This window comes from Melanerpes formicivorus, unplaced genomic scaffold (genome assembly GCF_026170545.1).
Source record: "Melanerpes formicivorus ecotype bairdi unplaced genomic scaffold, bMelFor1.0.p_v2 SCAF_8, whole genome shotgun sequence".
Classification (NCBI taxonomy): Eukaryota; Metazoa; Chordata; class Aves; order Piciformes; family Picidae; genus Melanerpes; species Melanerpes formicivorus.
Genome location: NW_027142360.1, coordinates 11,211,102 through 11,227,247, shown reverse-complemented (window position 1 = coordinate 11,227,247; position 16,146 = coordinate 11,211,102). Strand labels below are relative to the sequence as shown.

Genomic DNA, 16,146 nt, shown 5'->3' with positions numbered 1-16,146 from the left:
GTTCCAGCTGTCATGATCATCTGTTGAAAGGGGACTTTCCCACTTGGTGCCCTTTCTGAAATTGTGAGAAGATGGGAGAGGAAAGAACAGATTATTTCTAAGGCAGAAAAGGTCTGCCTGATAGACCAGAAAAACACTTTCATGTTCCAGAGTTGAGACTGTAAAGAAACTACTGGCTAAAACAAGGCTGAAATCCTGTTGAGCCTGTCTTTGTGATGTCCCAGCTCGAAATCCCTCTTCTCACCTTTAAACTCCCATTTTACCCTGCAGCAACTCCTGAGCTGGTCCTGGAGCACCTGAAGCAGCCTGCAGTGCCTTACCGCATCTTCTGCCTCAGGCATTCTGTGAGAAGTGCTCTGGTTGTCAGGGAATTAATTATTAATCTTCGAAGAGAAGGGCTCTTCAGGAAAATTCTACATGATGCAGCTCCTTTCTTCATCCTAAGGACCATGTGTGGGTTTCAAGTTTTGTATATGTCCAGCTTGCATAGACCAGAGGTTTGAAGAAAGGGACAGCTTGCACTCAAAATGTCTGGAGGCACAGAAATTTGCAAGTTTGTGATCTGACTTGGGGGTTTTGCTCTCTGAACGATGCTGGGAAAAGAAGCTGTGGTCAAAAGCTTTTCTGATGCTTCAAATTTTATAAACTGCATATAAACAAAAACCCCAAAACCCCCAAAACCACACACATGTACAGCTATTCTTCTTGCCATAGGACACTACTTTTGTATTGCCTGGATTTCCCTGTGCTTTTTTTTGACCTGCGCTGGTGCTTAGAAGTTCATTTTGTAGCTGTGAAGCTCAATTTTTGAGGTTTTGGTGGACTTTGAATGCTATTCCCTTGTTCTGGACAGTAGTGCCAGCATGTGCAGTCCTTTCTCCTGGTCTCCTTCACCTATTATTTCCTACCCTCTTTTTTTTAAAAAGAGGTGTAATCAACTGAATGGAAAGATGAATCCAGCTGTGGGGTGGAAAGCAGCACTTTGCCCCTCTGTTCTTCATTCCCTTATCCCCCTGCTGGGGATTCCTTTATCCCCCGTGGCTTAGCTCACCCCACTTGAAATACTCTAGCTGGTGAACAAAGAGGTTGAATGAAGGCCTGGGAATAAACAGACGTGAGAGGAGGAGCCAGGAGCAGTGTGTGGTTCCTGAAACATCACTGCTTTGTGTTTGTCTGCACTTTGCAGAGCACTTGCCCTGTGAGCTCCCAGTCTGTGGCTCACCAAAGGCCATGCAGTAGAAGAATAGCAATGACCAAGTTGTAACCTGGGAATTACATGGGGCTGACACAGCACAGGCTTGATGTTAACAAATAATTGCAGCATTTTTCTGTTGTAGCCATGGAGGTTAAAGCTCAGGCAATTTTCTCCCTCCTTTTCTGGGAGGTACAAATGTAGGTTGTTCTTAGAAGCTGCGGCAGAAGATTGCATAAGATAGAATTTTTTTTCTCAAAAGAGCACAATTTCCAAAATAATAAGTAAAAGGACAGAACCTGTATTGAAATAAGTGCTTTTGCTTCTACAGGTTGACAAAAGGTTGTGATGAAATGCATTTTCAAAGCAGAAAGTAAAAAGGCTTAGGAAACACAAGTTATTTTACACAAAGGTGATTGCATGGCTCCTTCAACGTGCCCTGACCATCAAGGAGATGAAGCAGTGTTGTTGTTTGCCTTAAAAAGTGCAAACCTGCGTCAGAGAGTCCACCTGAATGACTTCTGCAGTCATGTGAGTCTGTGTGTTACGGTTTGGGTAGGGTGACTGCACTTTGGTCTAAACCAGAGGAGGAGTTGTGTTTTGCTGCCATTAAGTCAGCTGCTCAAGATCTACCTCAGTGGGCTGCATCAAAATCCTGACCTTTCTGGACATAGAGGAAGCAATGTAGAGGTGGGAAAGTGATATGGGACAGTGCCACTGTGGGATTGTTACAAGTGGCACACTGGGATTCCACTGCAAAGTGGAAAGTATCAGTGACCTGAATGAAATGGGGCTCAGCACTAACCTGTAGCCTGAACCAGTTTTGGCAGAAAGCACCAGTATAACAAAGGCAGCAGGAAAGGTGAGAGAGGTAAACGCACCAAAATGTTCAGATCTTTGGGACACATCCTTTGGGGAAGGACTAATTTGAGAAAGGTTTTGCCAGAAGCACTGCCAGAACAAGCAATTTTTCAGGCTGTTTATCAGTTGATACTCTTATGCCACAAAATACAGATTGAGATTGAAGTTTCCTATTTCTGTATCACATGCAGGCTGTCATATCAGTATAAATAGAGTAAACCTTGCTGAATTCAAAGCCCAGGATGGAGTTCTGTTTTTCAGAGGCAAAAGGAATGTATTTTGGAAGCTTTGTTGTTTTGGCTTGTAAGTAAGCTTAGCCAGAGGTTTGAATTTTTTGGTAATTCTTTCATGACTCTTTAATTTGCATCTGTAGGATGTATGTGAGTGCTCAGATTCCTCTAATCTCATGTATGTGCATAGCCTTTTTGATTTCAAAGGAGAAGACTGTTCCCCACATGCATCGCTTATCATCTGACAGCTTGGACACTTGGGCTGATTCACTGTACACATGTGAAGCCCTTGAAATATTCATTATAGTCTGTGGTAATCTAATACTGGTGAGTCATTTTACAGTCCTTTACAAGAAGGTCTATTTTTTAGCCTGGTAATAAAAACTGCAGGCTCTGTTTAAGCAATATCCAGTAATACTTGTGCTCAGCTATCCCCTGCATACCTTACTGCTAGCAGCTGGTTAACTGCTGAAATCTGCATCATTTGTTGTCACAAATATTTATAGTTTAGTTCTTTCCTCTTGTGTGTGCTTCCTATGTAAGTATATGTGGAAAATTTGCTGTCTTAATATAAATATTTAATCCAAAATGCACAGACCTGTTAACCTATGCATTAAGGAGGTATCCATCAGGGATGTTTTCAGTGTATTTGCATGTTACAGAATAAATCACCAGAAAGCTGTCAAACCCTGAAGAGATATGCAAATGCCTCTGTCTCTTTAATCGGGGTTGTGTGTATCCTCTCTGATTTGAGATGGGAATTCTAGTCCTGTGGGAGCAATGCAGGAGCTCATGATACTACCACAGTGCTTTGAGGAGTTATGAGCCAGCTGGTGTTCAGGTTTGAGGAATGTAGCTATTGTTGCTTGGGCTATTTTGTGGAGAATGGGAAGAGCCCCAGGTGCAGGGAAGAGCTTTTGGACCTGTAACAATGTTCCTGCTAGTTCCCTGTCTTTGTTACACAGGGAGCATGCACATACATGTTGTGAATACAATATACCTGTGCACTCTCTGACATGGAATAATGCTCTTCAGTTGCTCGGTGTATGTTTTATAAGGGATGTGGGTGGGGATGATTGAAACCCATCCTCACACCCCATGACTCCTTGATTTGAAGGAATAACAATTCTCTCTGTGCAACATTATTATGCTCTTGTTTTCTATAACAGGATGATCAGATTGAATTGTCTCACGAAGACACCATTGTTTTCAGTGCTGTGTTGCTATAGCCATACATTTTGTTAATTCTGTTTCCTTTTGCATGCACTCCCCTGCATTTAATAGACCTCCCAGACCTTGGTATGCTCAGAAACCATAGGTAATAAAATGTGTTCAGATATGGTACAGTCCATGCCTAATCCAGCCTTGATCTGCTCAGTGTGAAATACTCTGCTTCTAATGTATGCTCAGATGGTTACTGAAGTCTCCACAGCAGCACGGTATGGCTTGCTCCATTATGTCAACCATTCTATTTAACTCCTTAAAATTCCCCTTTGTGCAAAAAGAAAGTGTGAAATACTGTATCACATCTCATGCAGAAATAACAGTTGTGTGCAATGGCCAGGAGGCTCTTTTGCCTCTTTGGAGGGGTGCTAAATGCTTTGGTTTTGAAGTAGCCTCTCTGTAGTCACTGATAACTCACACTTAATTTAAAAATTAGAACAGCAATTACATGCTTTCTACCTATGTGTTTTTAGTGTGCCAATCAACTTAGGATCCAGGCACTAAAATGAATGAATTAGTGGTAAAGAGAAAATGCTTAAATGTCAAGTAATTTTAGGGTTATTTAGATCTCTGTTCTCTTCTGCTCTCATCTCTACTAGCAGGGCACTAAAATAATCAGCAAAATATGTACTTTTCTGGCCTTCCTGATGGAAATCTACCTTTGTAGAGATGCTTTGCATGTAATACTCCCCAAGGCACTAAGGGAAGGCAAAGGCTTTTGTTTCCTGGCTAGCCTTTGTAGGGGTCTGAAATAAACCTAGAGGTGAGTTAGAAATGGCGCTGTACTTTGTATGTTCCACCTGTAGTCTAGTTTGCATGTGGAGATTGCTGTTGGTCCATGCCTTTGAACTTGAATCCTGAGACTTTGCTGTGTTTGAGTCTGTGGTTCAGCTTTCTGTATTTTCAGTAGACTCGGAAACTGGCCCAAACATGGTCAGCCATGAGAAATCATAAATCTGGTTGTTTATGCTTTTTCTGAAGTATACAGAGCTCTGCTGCAAACATCTAAAGGTCTGTCTAACTAGTCATGGTCTACTTAAGCACAAGGAATATTTTTCATGTGGCTTGAATGTGCAATTACTGTGCACCAACAGCTTCTTAATGATCCTTTGTGTAAACCCACTGGCAGCAACCTGTTCTTCAAGCAGCTTCTAAGTGCAGGTTGTGTTAAGCAAGACATGTAGGTTCTTGCAAAGATGTCAACTAAAAGTTGACAAAACTCCATTGTTGTTTTGTTATTTTTCTTTTTCCAGAGCATCATTCAGCATGTTGTATAAATGTCTTGTTCTTTCAGTGGCAGCTTTGCCCACAATAGAAGTGTTTGCAGCAGTATGTTGATGTTCAATTATTGTAGTACAGCTGGGCTGAAGCATCTGAGAGCAATCTCCAAACTGAAGTGGTTTCCTGGTTAGCTTATAAGTGGGAGTATCAGCTTTAAGGACCAACATGGCTGTGTGGCCGATGGGCCCTTGTCTGCCAGCATCTTCATTCCTGCTCACCAGTCTTCTCTGTCTGGGAGCTGTGGTAACTTCAAGCCTTGCCTGTGGGTTCTTGTGACTTCTCAATGTGCAGAAAGCTTTTGTCTTTTCTTCTGAAATAATTTAGTTGTTGGAAACTGGCAGAAGACTGACTCTTAGAGACTGTGTTCATAAGAACACTTCTTTACTGGTAGCAGCTTAAACAGCAGTTTCTCAAAAACCCCTAAACAAAATCAGTTTGTGCTATGCAAGGGAGTGTTTCTACTTCATGTAATTGAATTGAAAACTATGTCATGTTTTAACACCAAAGTTAGGCATATTTGGTCTTGGTCCTGCCCTTGTAAATGACTAGAAAGAACAAGCATGAATGAGAGCCTGTGCAAAAGGTGTGACTGGGTACTTCATTCTGCATTCAGTCTGAAAAGGAAGGTGAACATGTGAGACAAGGAGTGGCAAATGGGATTTGCAATGAGCAGGAAGCCATCCAAACATCACAGAGGGTGTTACAGCATCTAAAATGCCTTCACTACCTTGGCAGTTCAGCCCAAGCCTGAAGGTGCCAGTTATTCCAAAGCCAGGGATCCCCTCACCTGATGAGCTTTGTCATTTTGCTGTGCTTAAGGACCTGAGTTGGTATCTTGCTCTGGCTTGAAAATCATTCATATTGTTAATGTTCTCTGGGAACTGAGAGATGGATTTCAAACCCTTCACTTCCATATGCTTATGAATGCTGCTCACTTGTTGTGTAACCGAAAAGGTTAGCAGGCCATTTAAGAATCAGGATGTATAAGACACAAATTTAAATGAACTTTTAATAATTGCTTACATTGTTTACTAATCAATCCCACATTAAAATCTGCTTGCTGTAAATAAGCAGAATAGACTAAGGATTTCCAGGGCATGCATTCTGTATGCTGCCTAGGAGTGGTTTGGGAGCCCATGCTTGGAAAGGCAGGCTAGCAACATGAACAGCCCTTGATTTCTAGAGAAAATAAAGACCTGAGGTATAAATAGTTTCCTGTATTTGGAAAGATAAGTCCACTGCTAAACCCACACCACTGTTTCCTGCCTTTGGGGACAGACTCCAAGGTAATAGTGTAGAAGCATCATGTCTCAGGTAGCTGTTTGGTATCAAACTCTCTCCACTCCATTCCAAAAAATAAATCACCCAAACCATGACTTTCTGGGTTTGATGAATTATAATTCAATTTGATGTAAAAGTGATGGTGTAATTCATACTTCTTTGCTTGTGGGACATCTGTGGCCTGTTGGCAGCTGGAACTTGGGGCTATTTTAAGAAGCTGACAGTGTTGATGCTGTATAATGTTACTCTGTAGGGAGATAGTTAAATATTTTAACCAAGGTCAGAAGGAAGGGATGGTGGCAAACTAAACTGCTTCATGTTAGAGCATTTTCTTCTGAATTTAGACTTGTGCAATAACTCTTACAGATGAACAAAGCTTTTTAAATGGATTTTTTTAGATACTGAGCCTTTTCTAAGTGTAATTAGTTTGTGGCAATACTTGTATTCCATTGTATTCCATTCCATATTACATTGTGTTTGTATAAAGAATTAGTCTGTACAACGTTGTTTGTAGCTCTGTTACTTGTATCAGTGTTGGCAGTGACCCTCTGTCACCTGATGTCTTGTGCAGGAATTTTTACAGAAGGTTTGTGACCCTTTAGCCATATGATCAATGATGATAAGTGGTCAAAATACTGAGATGGGTGGCAAAACCAGAACCTGTCCCAGTCCATTTAGCTATGCATCCCTCTAAGACTTGTTGCATCTTTCCTTTTGATTCTTCCTGTTGCAGAAGTGGTGGCCAAGTCAATGGAAGTTCAGTGCCAAATTCCCTGTGAATTAATAATGTTGTAAAGGACCTTTGGGAAAAGCTGTGAGGGCAGCCTGACAGACAAGCTTGTAATGGCCTTGTGGGTTTGGACCATTAGCAAGGGAAGTCTCCAGCTTTGGCAATTGCTTGTTTCATTTCCTTAAGTTTTAAATATTTATGCAACTTTTTAATTCAAACAGATCAAAAGGAGATTGGAATAGCTTGAGACACCTGAAATGGAAAAAAAAAACCATCCTGCAGATATGAATGTGGCTTATCTTCAGGTGCATGCTAAAGAAAGGAGAAAGTTATCCTAAAACACAAATTCACATCTAAAAATCTTTATTGAAAGAGATCCTGTGCCCTCTGCTGAGGGCTACCTTCCCAGGAACTACAGCCTTGGCAGAATTATCCAAGTCCTCTAAACTGATGCCTGGATTAACAGCTCAAGTAGGAGGGTGTAGTGGAAATACTCTGAGTGTACACCTTGAAACTGAATGACACACCCCAGGCATATAAAAATAGAGAAGGATTGTGTAGTGCGTTTGTGGAGTGTACTGATGGGACTTGTGGTGACAGAATCATATGGCGTCAGCAAAAACATTTGTGTTTTTCTGCAGGAGATGGGCAAACTAGCTGGAAGAAACCTCAGACATGCTAGCAGCACTTCCATTAGAAGTGCCTACTGGGGTAGTTGTTACTGGAAGGGATTAAAATTATCCATCCAAGTTCTACACATAGCTTATGTATTAAAGTTGTAGTCTAAAAATAGCACCTATTATGAGACAGAAGTGATGAACAAAGCTATCAGGTAACTTGAATAAGTCCTGAAAATGGCATGCAGTACAGCACTGAACGTGTAACAGCTAACAGTGTAATGCTGAAGGTAACTTCTTGGGTTTAGTTCCCACCACTTAAAGAACTGGTAGATTCCCCTGCCGAAGTTTCACAGGCTCTGGGATTGCTTGCTGAGCGATCAAAGATGCCTTTCATAATCAGGGAGCTGTATGGTATGGCAGCATACTGTTTGAAGTGCTGAGAATTTAATCTTGTTACTAATTTTGACAGGTATTTCTACAATGTCTGTCATCATGTTCAACACCTTTGTAGTCATACAGGCATGGAGGGTTCTATTTATCATGTGGATTTACCCTTGGCCTGCGGCGGGGGGAAGAGAGGTTGCAGTGGGGAGTGTTTAATGTTTAATTTCACCATTTTTTTTCCTTCCCCAGTACATTTGTATATCCTTTCATGTTGTTCATACTTGTTTTTGTTTTTGTTTTTTTTATCTCTGTTATGTTGTGTAGTCTTGTACAAATGGCTAGAAGCAGATCTCCATGGCAAGAGCTCAGATACTACAGACAAAACCTCAGGTAATGAGGGGTTAAGGACAAAAACCTCCCAATCATCAGCCCTCTCTATCTCTTTGTTTTCCATTTTCCAGCTCCTCTTGAATCAAATTATGGGTCAGAATTCAAAAGCAAGACTCCTGGATTTTTTCATCCTTTTACCTAATTTAAATCGATATCTGGTAATTTTTCTTTTGTTTCTTGAAGCTCTCTTGGCAGATGTGCTTCCTTCCCCCTCTAACAAAATGCCATTAGTGGTATCGGGTATTTTGATGGATATATGATGTGCTTGGTCTTTGTGGTCTTGATAAAGACTGAACAGCATCTTGTGTGATTGTATGAGGCCATATTAGAGGATACTTATCCAGAAATCCAACTAGGTATAGTTATATAGATCTGTGAATAATGAATACTGGAAGGTCCAGCTTCACTGATTTCTGCCACAGAGATCCAAAGGTTCCTGACACCTTCCTTGTGGAAGGATGTTTTGCAGTCTAGATTTAAATAGCAATATTAGGGAGGCCTACACAGGCACAAAACCACCCCCGTGCAAATTATTTAGATGTATTGATATGGCTACATGCTTAGAAATTCCTTCAATTCCTTTACACATTGACATGCAAGTGGTAGGTCAGACTCTACCCTGCTCTCCTGCCCTCACAAAAAGTCACCCCCATCCCACAGACAATTCAGATTTTAAATTTTTTGAGATGAAAACTATTTTGTCTACCTTGTCCTGGCCATCCCTTTCAGATAATCTCCCTCCTTTGCTGTAAGATTATGAGACTATGTGATCAGAAATAATGCCTCTGCGTTAATCTCCTTGATCTCCAGCTTGCCTACCACTGCCACCTTGGTGTCATGCTGAGGCACAGAAGAAAAGCAGCAGAGCCAGCTTCTGCACTACCTGGATTTAAATAGTTAAATTGATAGCTTTAGTTGCTCCCCAGCCAAGCACTACTGTTCCTGTTTTGTCCCTTGGATGGTGTGCATTTATTGCTTCTTGTACAGGGTCATCCAGGTATCCAGTGCTTAGCAAAGTTCAACCTGCAGGGAAACCACATAGCTGGATGTGCTGAACACTGTCAATTAGAAAGAGCTTTCAGAGAGGTTGACACCGTGCATAATCATGCTCCTAGGATGTTCCTCTAAAGGAATAAAAGATATTTTTATTTCTGTGGTCACAAGCATTCCTGTCAACGTTCCAGAGCCTGGAAAGAGTGGCAGATAGCTTGCATTCTCTGGACCAGAGAATGTGGATGGAGGGTGCCTCTGCTTATTTGGAACATGTTTGTGTATGCCTGTGTAGCTGTGATAATTAATTAAAATGGATCTGCTTAAATCTTAAGATGGCTACATTTTAAAATATGGTCACTCATGAAAGCCATCTTGAATTGAATTGAGTTGAATTGACCAGGTTGGAAAAGACCTTTGAGATCATTGAGTCCAACCTATCACCCAACACCATCTAATCAACTAAACCATGGCACCAAGTGCCTCATCCAGGCTCTTTTTAAACACCTCCAGTTTTTAAACAGCTCTTCATTTGATGACCACTCCACCCTGTAAAGAAAAAGTGTGGTGCATGTGTGAGACAATACACAGCTTTCTGTATGATTAAATGTTTCCTTTTATTTGCAAACTCAATGTGAGCTCAGCCAATGTCCAGTCATAGAATCATAGAAACAATGAGTTTGGAAAAGACCTCAGAGATCATCAAGTCCAACCTGTCACCCAACACCTCATGACTACTAAACCACGGCTTCAAGTGCCACGTCCAATCCCTTTTTGAACATCTCCACGGATGGCGACTCCACCACCTCCCTGGGCAGCACGTTTCAATGGCCAATGGAGTAACTGCCCATTGGAATGGGCCGCCCAACAAGCGACACCCTCACAAACTGCAGCTGCATTTCCCTGGTAATTTTAGCCTTCATCTGAAACACAGATCAGGCTTATTTTCCAATTCTGAGACATCTTCTCATTTTGCAATTAAATTAACACAGTTTTCCCTCGATCTAGCATCTCTCGCTTCACCGTTTCCTTTTAACCCGAAACTAAACGGCCCTTTAAAACTGAGCACCTTAAAGTGAAGCCACGAGTTGTTTAAAAATACCATGACATGGGATGTAGTATCCAATTGAAGTGGAACTTTTTACACAATTTTGAAAACTACTTGAATGATTTAAAATAAATCATATCCTGAAAGCATCCTGAAAGTATCCTGTAAGCTCTGAGAGGCAGTTTACCCAATGAGATGTGCTGTTTGCATGAATGGGTACCACACATCAGATGAGGTGATTCTGTCTGTATTCATAGTGCTGTTATCTGGCAATTAATGTTTTAGAATATGGATTCAATTCACATTTGATAATTGCTTCAATTTTAATGTGCCTTGCTAACCCTGTTTTGAAAGCTAGCAAGCAGGCACTTAAAAGCACATAGTAGGTATAACGAAAAGTCACTATTTGTCTAGAATAACAGCTAAGTAAATTTTCTTTCCCATGCATGAGCTCCACATTTCAGAGCTATCTAGGCCTATAGCTGATAGTATCAGGTACCCTTCAGTCTAGATCCCTTTCCTCACATTTGCCAAGAAGTTTGTTCTCCCTATGGTTCTCTTCCAGCTGCTTGTCAGTGTGGAGCTGGCTGTTATGGTTCACATCTCTCATCCCATTTTCACGAGAGAGAAGGTGTTTCCTGCTAGTTTGGCCCAATGATGGCATTTCACCCTGACATGCAGGCTGCACTCTGTTGTATTCTTGCACTATTTCTTTCCTGAATTATGTATCTCCTCTAAAAGCTTACCCTGCATAGCTTTTCCAGGACGCAGCTTTGTGGGGGGGTATGATCTTGTGTCCTTTCAAGCTAATGACCAGTTGATTCACTTCAGTGTGGTTTCTTGGCTCTCCTTTTGTCTCATGATCACTGATTATTGGGGGGGGGGAAAGTAAGTTTGTGTTCATGTTTTGCCTTAAATTTATGTTTCTTTTAAACCACTGGAGTAGTAAAATGCAAACCTTGCAAACACTCTGTAAAGGTAAGTTATTTGTGCTATTGACTTAATAAAATTAATCCATGTTGTCAGCCTACTAGAACATTGTTACTGCTGGTTTGGGGAAGCTGGATGTCTTAAAGCAATGCTTGTACTTCATAAGCAAAACATTTTAGACATATCTGTCATCCAAACAACTGTATGAGCATTTGCAACAGTGTCCAAGATCTGATTGAAACACAGGTTTTTCATGATTAGAGTGGTTTATTTGTAATACACCTGGTTCCCCTCCACTGGGTCCAGATGCTGCCTGTCAAGAAGGGAAGGTGGTTTATGGGGAAAATGCTATGAAAGATACTCAGCAACAAAACCAGCAAAAAAACTCAAGGCTTTCCCACTCTTATATCCCCAGCGATGCAGTTTTTGGTCTAACTTGGAAATAAGTACAACTTCATCTGGTAGGATTAGGTATCAATTGAGACACCAAACTAGGAGAGGAGGATATTTTTCAAGAGAGAAGCCTTCCAGGTCTGCTTGCTAAATACCTTTGAGCAGTCTGACATGTATCTAAAGTCTGCCATTGCTGCTCTAATGCCAGAGGACAGCTGAAATGCAAGACAGCACCTAGTACCATTCAGGAGCTGCCCTCTCTGCTCCACCACAAGCTTAGCCAGTGCTACCAAATACAGGAATAAAGCTACCAGGCTTGTAACCCTCTATCTACATGTACATATGGAAGTTATTTAGGTGAAAGCAGGGTGGTTTGCTGTCCCACTCAATCTAAGCACACAGAGCCCCATCCTCTTGAGATGCCATGTCTTATACGTGCCAGAGGCAGGGCTCTCCTGAGCATGCCAGCACACAGGGCAAAGCCTTCTTCAGTTTCTTTGGTATCTTTCAGTGAGCACAGGCATTGGAAAGAGTAAATGGTGTTATTAATGTGCATTGCTGTTGGAATCCCACTTACAGTTATGTGCCATTACAAGGTGATTAATCAATTTAGTTGTTGACTGTCATCTCTTTCAAGCAAAAGATGTTTCTAGGGTATGAAACTGGCCCTTAAAGAACCTGTGAAGGGCTCAACCGTTGAACTGCAGAGTTGCTGAGTGCCTCTGCACTCTAGAGATTACCCAGTTAGTATCTACCAGAGTACAGCAACATGTTTTTGTCATGGAAAAGGAAACCTTCAAAGAAATTTGGACTCTTGCAGTCACATGCTGTTAGCAATAGAGAATGTAATGAAGTCATCCACATTGCTCTTTGAACTTTAGCAAAAGCAACCAAAATATTTTAGCATCAGATACCTGCCTTTCTGCTCATTCAGTTACAAGGTAAACTGTGTCAGATGTGAGAAAGATTGAAAGTCTAATTAGGAAATAAGCATATGCATATTCATTTGATTAGACAAGCATATTAATTACTCTCTGCTACTAAGAATTAAAGATGCTGCCAACTGTATTTAAATGCATGCCTGGAGAGAGAATTTTTGATGGATACGTTTGTTGGGATTTTTGTTTGGTGAAACTTCAGGAATTGGTGGGTGACATGATATCTTTATTTCTAATGCCTCTGCAAAGAACCTCTGGACCAAGCTAAGAGGTTATTCTACTGTTCTGTAGGATAGAGTAATGCTCTCTGGTTTTGTGTGCTTCAGTCTAAGCTTTGTAACTAAGCATGGAGAGGGTCTTCATAAAGCCTGTGCTCTGTACTGTTGTAGCAGCTAGTGGCAAGTCTGAGCCAGCTTGATGGGTGTGATGGGCTAATCAGCTAAACCTTGACATGTCTTTTCATTTGAGCCAGTTTAGCTTATACCTTCATTTTTCTTTATTTCTATTTTGTTGTTTCTTTATTTCTATTTTGTTGTTTCTTTATTTCTATTTCTTTTGCTGGATTCCTGGTTTGTCTTGAACAATTTCAGAAGCAGGCTGGATTCCCCTGCCAGAGCTCCTCACATCTTAACATTTCCATTTATTTCTGTCTCAGGAAGTATGGCTGCAGCGTTGCATCATCTTGGGCTCTTTCCTTCTCTGAAGCACAATATGTCATTTTGGAAGCTTTTCTCCCCCATGGTTATCCACCAAAATTAAGCACATGACGCTAGAAGAAAAATAATTCTGCAGTGTGTCTAAATCCTGTGTTAAAAATGAGGTGTTGTGTAAAGATATCTCAGATTTTAAAAATACAGGTATCTCGGGAAGGAAAATATTTTAAACCTTATCTGTGAGTGCATTTGAAAGCAAGTGCTGTTGGAAGAGCTGGTTAGCCCTCCTCCACCTGGCCTTCAAGCTCACTTGGTGCAGTGACTCTTACAGTGGGCGAGCTGCAGCCCCAGCACAGCTGACTTACATCTGAAGGAATTTCCACCTGCCTACACATGTTCTTGTGGAGGGGAGCTCCAGCATAAGCCTCCGCTTCCCCTTCTTCACCAAGTGGGTGGCTGGCATTGATGATGGCCTCTTCTTCCTCCACCTGCCCTCTGTTGTGCAGGTGCTGCTGTAACAGCCCTGGCACTGCAGCCCTTGAGAAGCAGTTCTGCTCTCTGCACTGAAGATGTGTTAAGGATTTTGTACAACAAATGGTTTTCAACCTTGCTATAACTTTGCCTGGGTAATTTTTACCTTGTGAACTGCCACTATTTTTCTCTGTTTCCTTGTGTTCTCCACAATTACCTGCAGATCCTGAGCTCTGCTAGATTAAAAACTGAGAAGCTCTGCTTTCAAATAACAGTTTCTACAAACACTTCCCTGCAGTAATTCAGTCTGAGGCAAATGATTGTATGGAGTGTGCTTTGCAAGGTGCAAAGGGCATGTGCCAAATGGCTGTGACCTCAGAAACCTCTGAGTAACCACTGAGTGGTGGATTTTGCAATGTCACTCAGAGGCTGCCAGCTGCACGAAGGTTTGCCTGTTGTATGTAGTTCAGCAAACACAAATTACACTCCTGTGATCCATCTCAACCTCAGAGAGGTGTTAGTGAGGTTAGTAACCTGTAGCTTAATGTTTCTGCAGGAATTCTGGATTGCCTTTACAGCTTGCCAAGCGATGATATTTTTTTTCATCCAAAATTACCTCTCATTGAAAACATAAATCCTGGCTCTGTCTTTAAGTATAAAGATTTGTATTGTTTTATTTCTAAAATAAATTAAATCAAAGTCTATTTCATTTTGAGAAGCATATAGGTAACACTAAGATGTCCCAAAGGGTGCTTTGGAGTGCAGAGTAGGGTTTTGTGAAAAACATTGCGTGTTGTGAACTTTCATCCCATTCATCTCTCTCAGGTGAGGAAGGAACTGAACAGGAAAGGCCCAGTGGTAATCTTTAAAGCAAGAAGCCTAACATTAGTCACCTGATACTTGAGAAAAGTGTGGTAGATGGAAATATAATTAATAGATTTTTAAGAACTTCTTTTAAGGAAAGCCTCATGAGGTTCAACAAGGCCAAGTGCTTACAAGGGCATGTAGCACTAAGGCAAAGGGCAGTGGATTTAAACTAGAGAAGGGTAGACTTAGATTGGACATTAGGAGGAAGTTCTTCACTGTGTGGGTGGTGGTGGAGGGCCCATCCCTGGAGATATTCAAGGTCAGACTTAATGGGTCTCGGAACAACTTGATCTAGTTGGGGATGTCACTGCTAACTGCAGGGGTGGGTGGACTAGATGACCTTTAAAGGTCCCTTCCATCCTAATGAATTCTATGATTTTGATTACCGTGTTGCATACCATCCAGTGGTGAAAACTCCATTAACCACATCACTATTCATATGCTGATAACTGGATGCATTTCTGCTTGAGGTCTAGTTTCAGTCTTCCTCTTTGCATTTGCTGGATTCTTCGTGTGAAAGAAGTCTGTCCTCGAAATTTGATGTAGAAAAAAATAAATGTTTAATCTTCACACAGGACTTGTGATATTAAAAAGATCTATAATGAATCCTTGAATAATTTATAATAGCTGAGAGGTGCTCATACCTTTTATTGACCCTTTATTGATAAGACAGTTTCTAACAAACTTGGGAGAAAGTGCTTTTTCAGCATCTAGGTAACAGCATCTCTAGATGTTCAAGCTGTAAGGGAGGGTGGAGAATTCAGCTAATGGCAGGGCCTGTTTTGATAAAATACCAGCAGTCATTTTTCTCTTAACAATAAATGCCCATGCTGTAAATACTATGCTGCAGGTTGTGTTGCAACTGTAGTAAGATTTTGTGAGTAGGAGGGTAAGATCAGACCAAATGTGTATCTTTTCTGTGTCACTTTTAATAGTAGAACATCTGTTGGAAGTGAAAATGCCCTTCAGATTTCACAGGGTGTTAAAAAACGAAGTGAAATCAAGCTACCCAAGCCAGCTCTCTGAAGCCTCACTGGTGTGACAAATCATTATTCCTTCATTTGTTGCAGGAGAGAATTTTGACCAGAGTCCATTACGAAGAACCTTCAAGTCCAAAGTTTTGGCCCATTATCCTCAGAACATTGAGTGGAACCCCTTTGACCAGGATGCTGTCAACATGGTAGGTAGAGAGACTGTCATCTTGGCCTGTTTCGTGGCAGCTTCAACTCTCAAGTAGGTCCTGGGTTGTTTACAGCTGGCCCTTGTGATGTGATGATGAAGGTGCTTTGCTGGAACTAAGACCACCTGCTCTTAGGTTGCTGGTTGAAAAGCTGTGGAGGAATAGGTATTGTGAAAACACAGAATACTTTCATGCTCAACAAAAGTAAAATGCTGCATTTCTCTCATTAGTTCTAGTTAAGTCTACTGTGTGATGAAACAAGTCTAATCACCATCTCAGTGACTGGGTGAGAAGAGGTGTAGTCCACAGGTACTACACCTGGAAGGGGTGTACATGTCTACAGGTGGGAAGGAGGTAAACCGAGGAATTTTTAAGATGCTTAATATTCACATGAAATTTTAAAGGACAAGAAACCCTTAATGCTGCATATAGCAAGGAAAAGAGGAATATTTGTGCAGAAGCTGGAGCTTACCTAAACCACAG

At 41.3% G+C, this 16,146-nt stretch overlaps 1 protein-coding gene across 4 annotated transcripts in view; it reads left to right on the top strand.

Moving 5' to 3' along the window:
• DENND5B (DENN domain containing 5B) overlaps nt 1-16,146 on the top strand; it is a 108,298-nt gene that overhangs the window by 33,544 nt on the left and 58,608 nt on the right. For 2 of the 4 annotated variants that reach the window (XM_068142127.1, XM_068142124.1), the window contains exons 2-3: nt 8,128-8,193; nt 15,554-15,663. In XM_068142127.1, the coding sequence (XP_067998228.1) occupies nt 8,128-8,193; nt 15,554-15,663 (176 nt within the window). The remainder of the gene's footprint in view (nt 1-8,127; nt 8,194-15,553; nt 15,664-16,146) is intronic. The other 2 variants (XM_068142128.1, XM_068142126.1) reach the window with 1 other exon arrangement.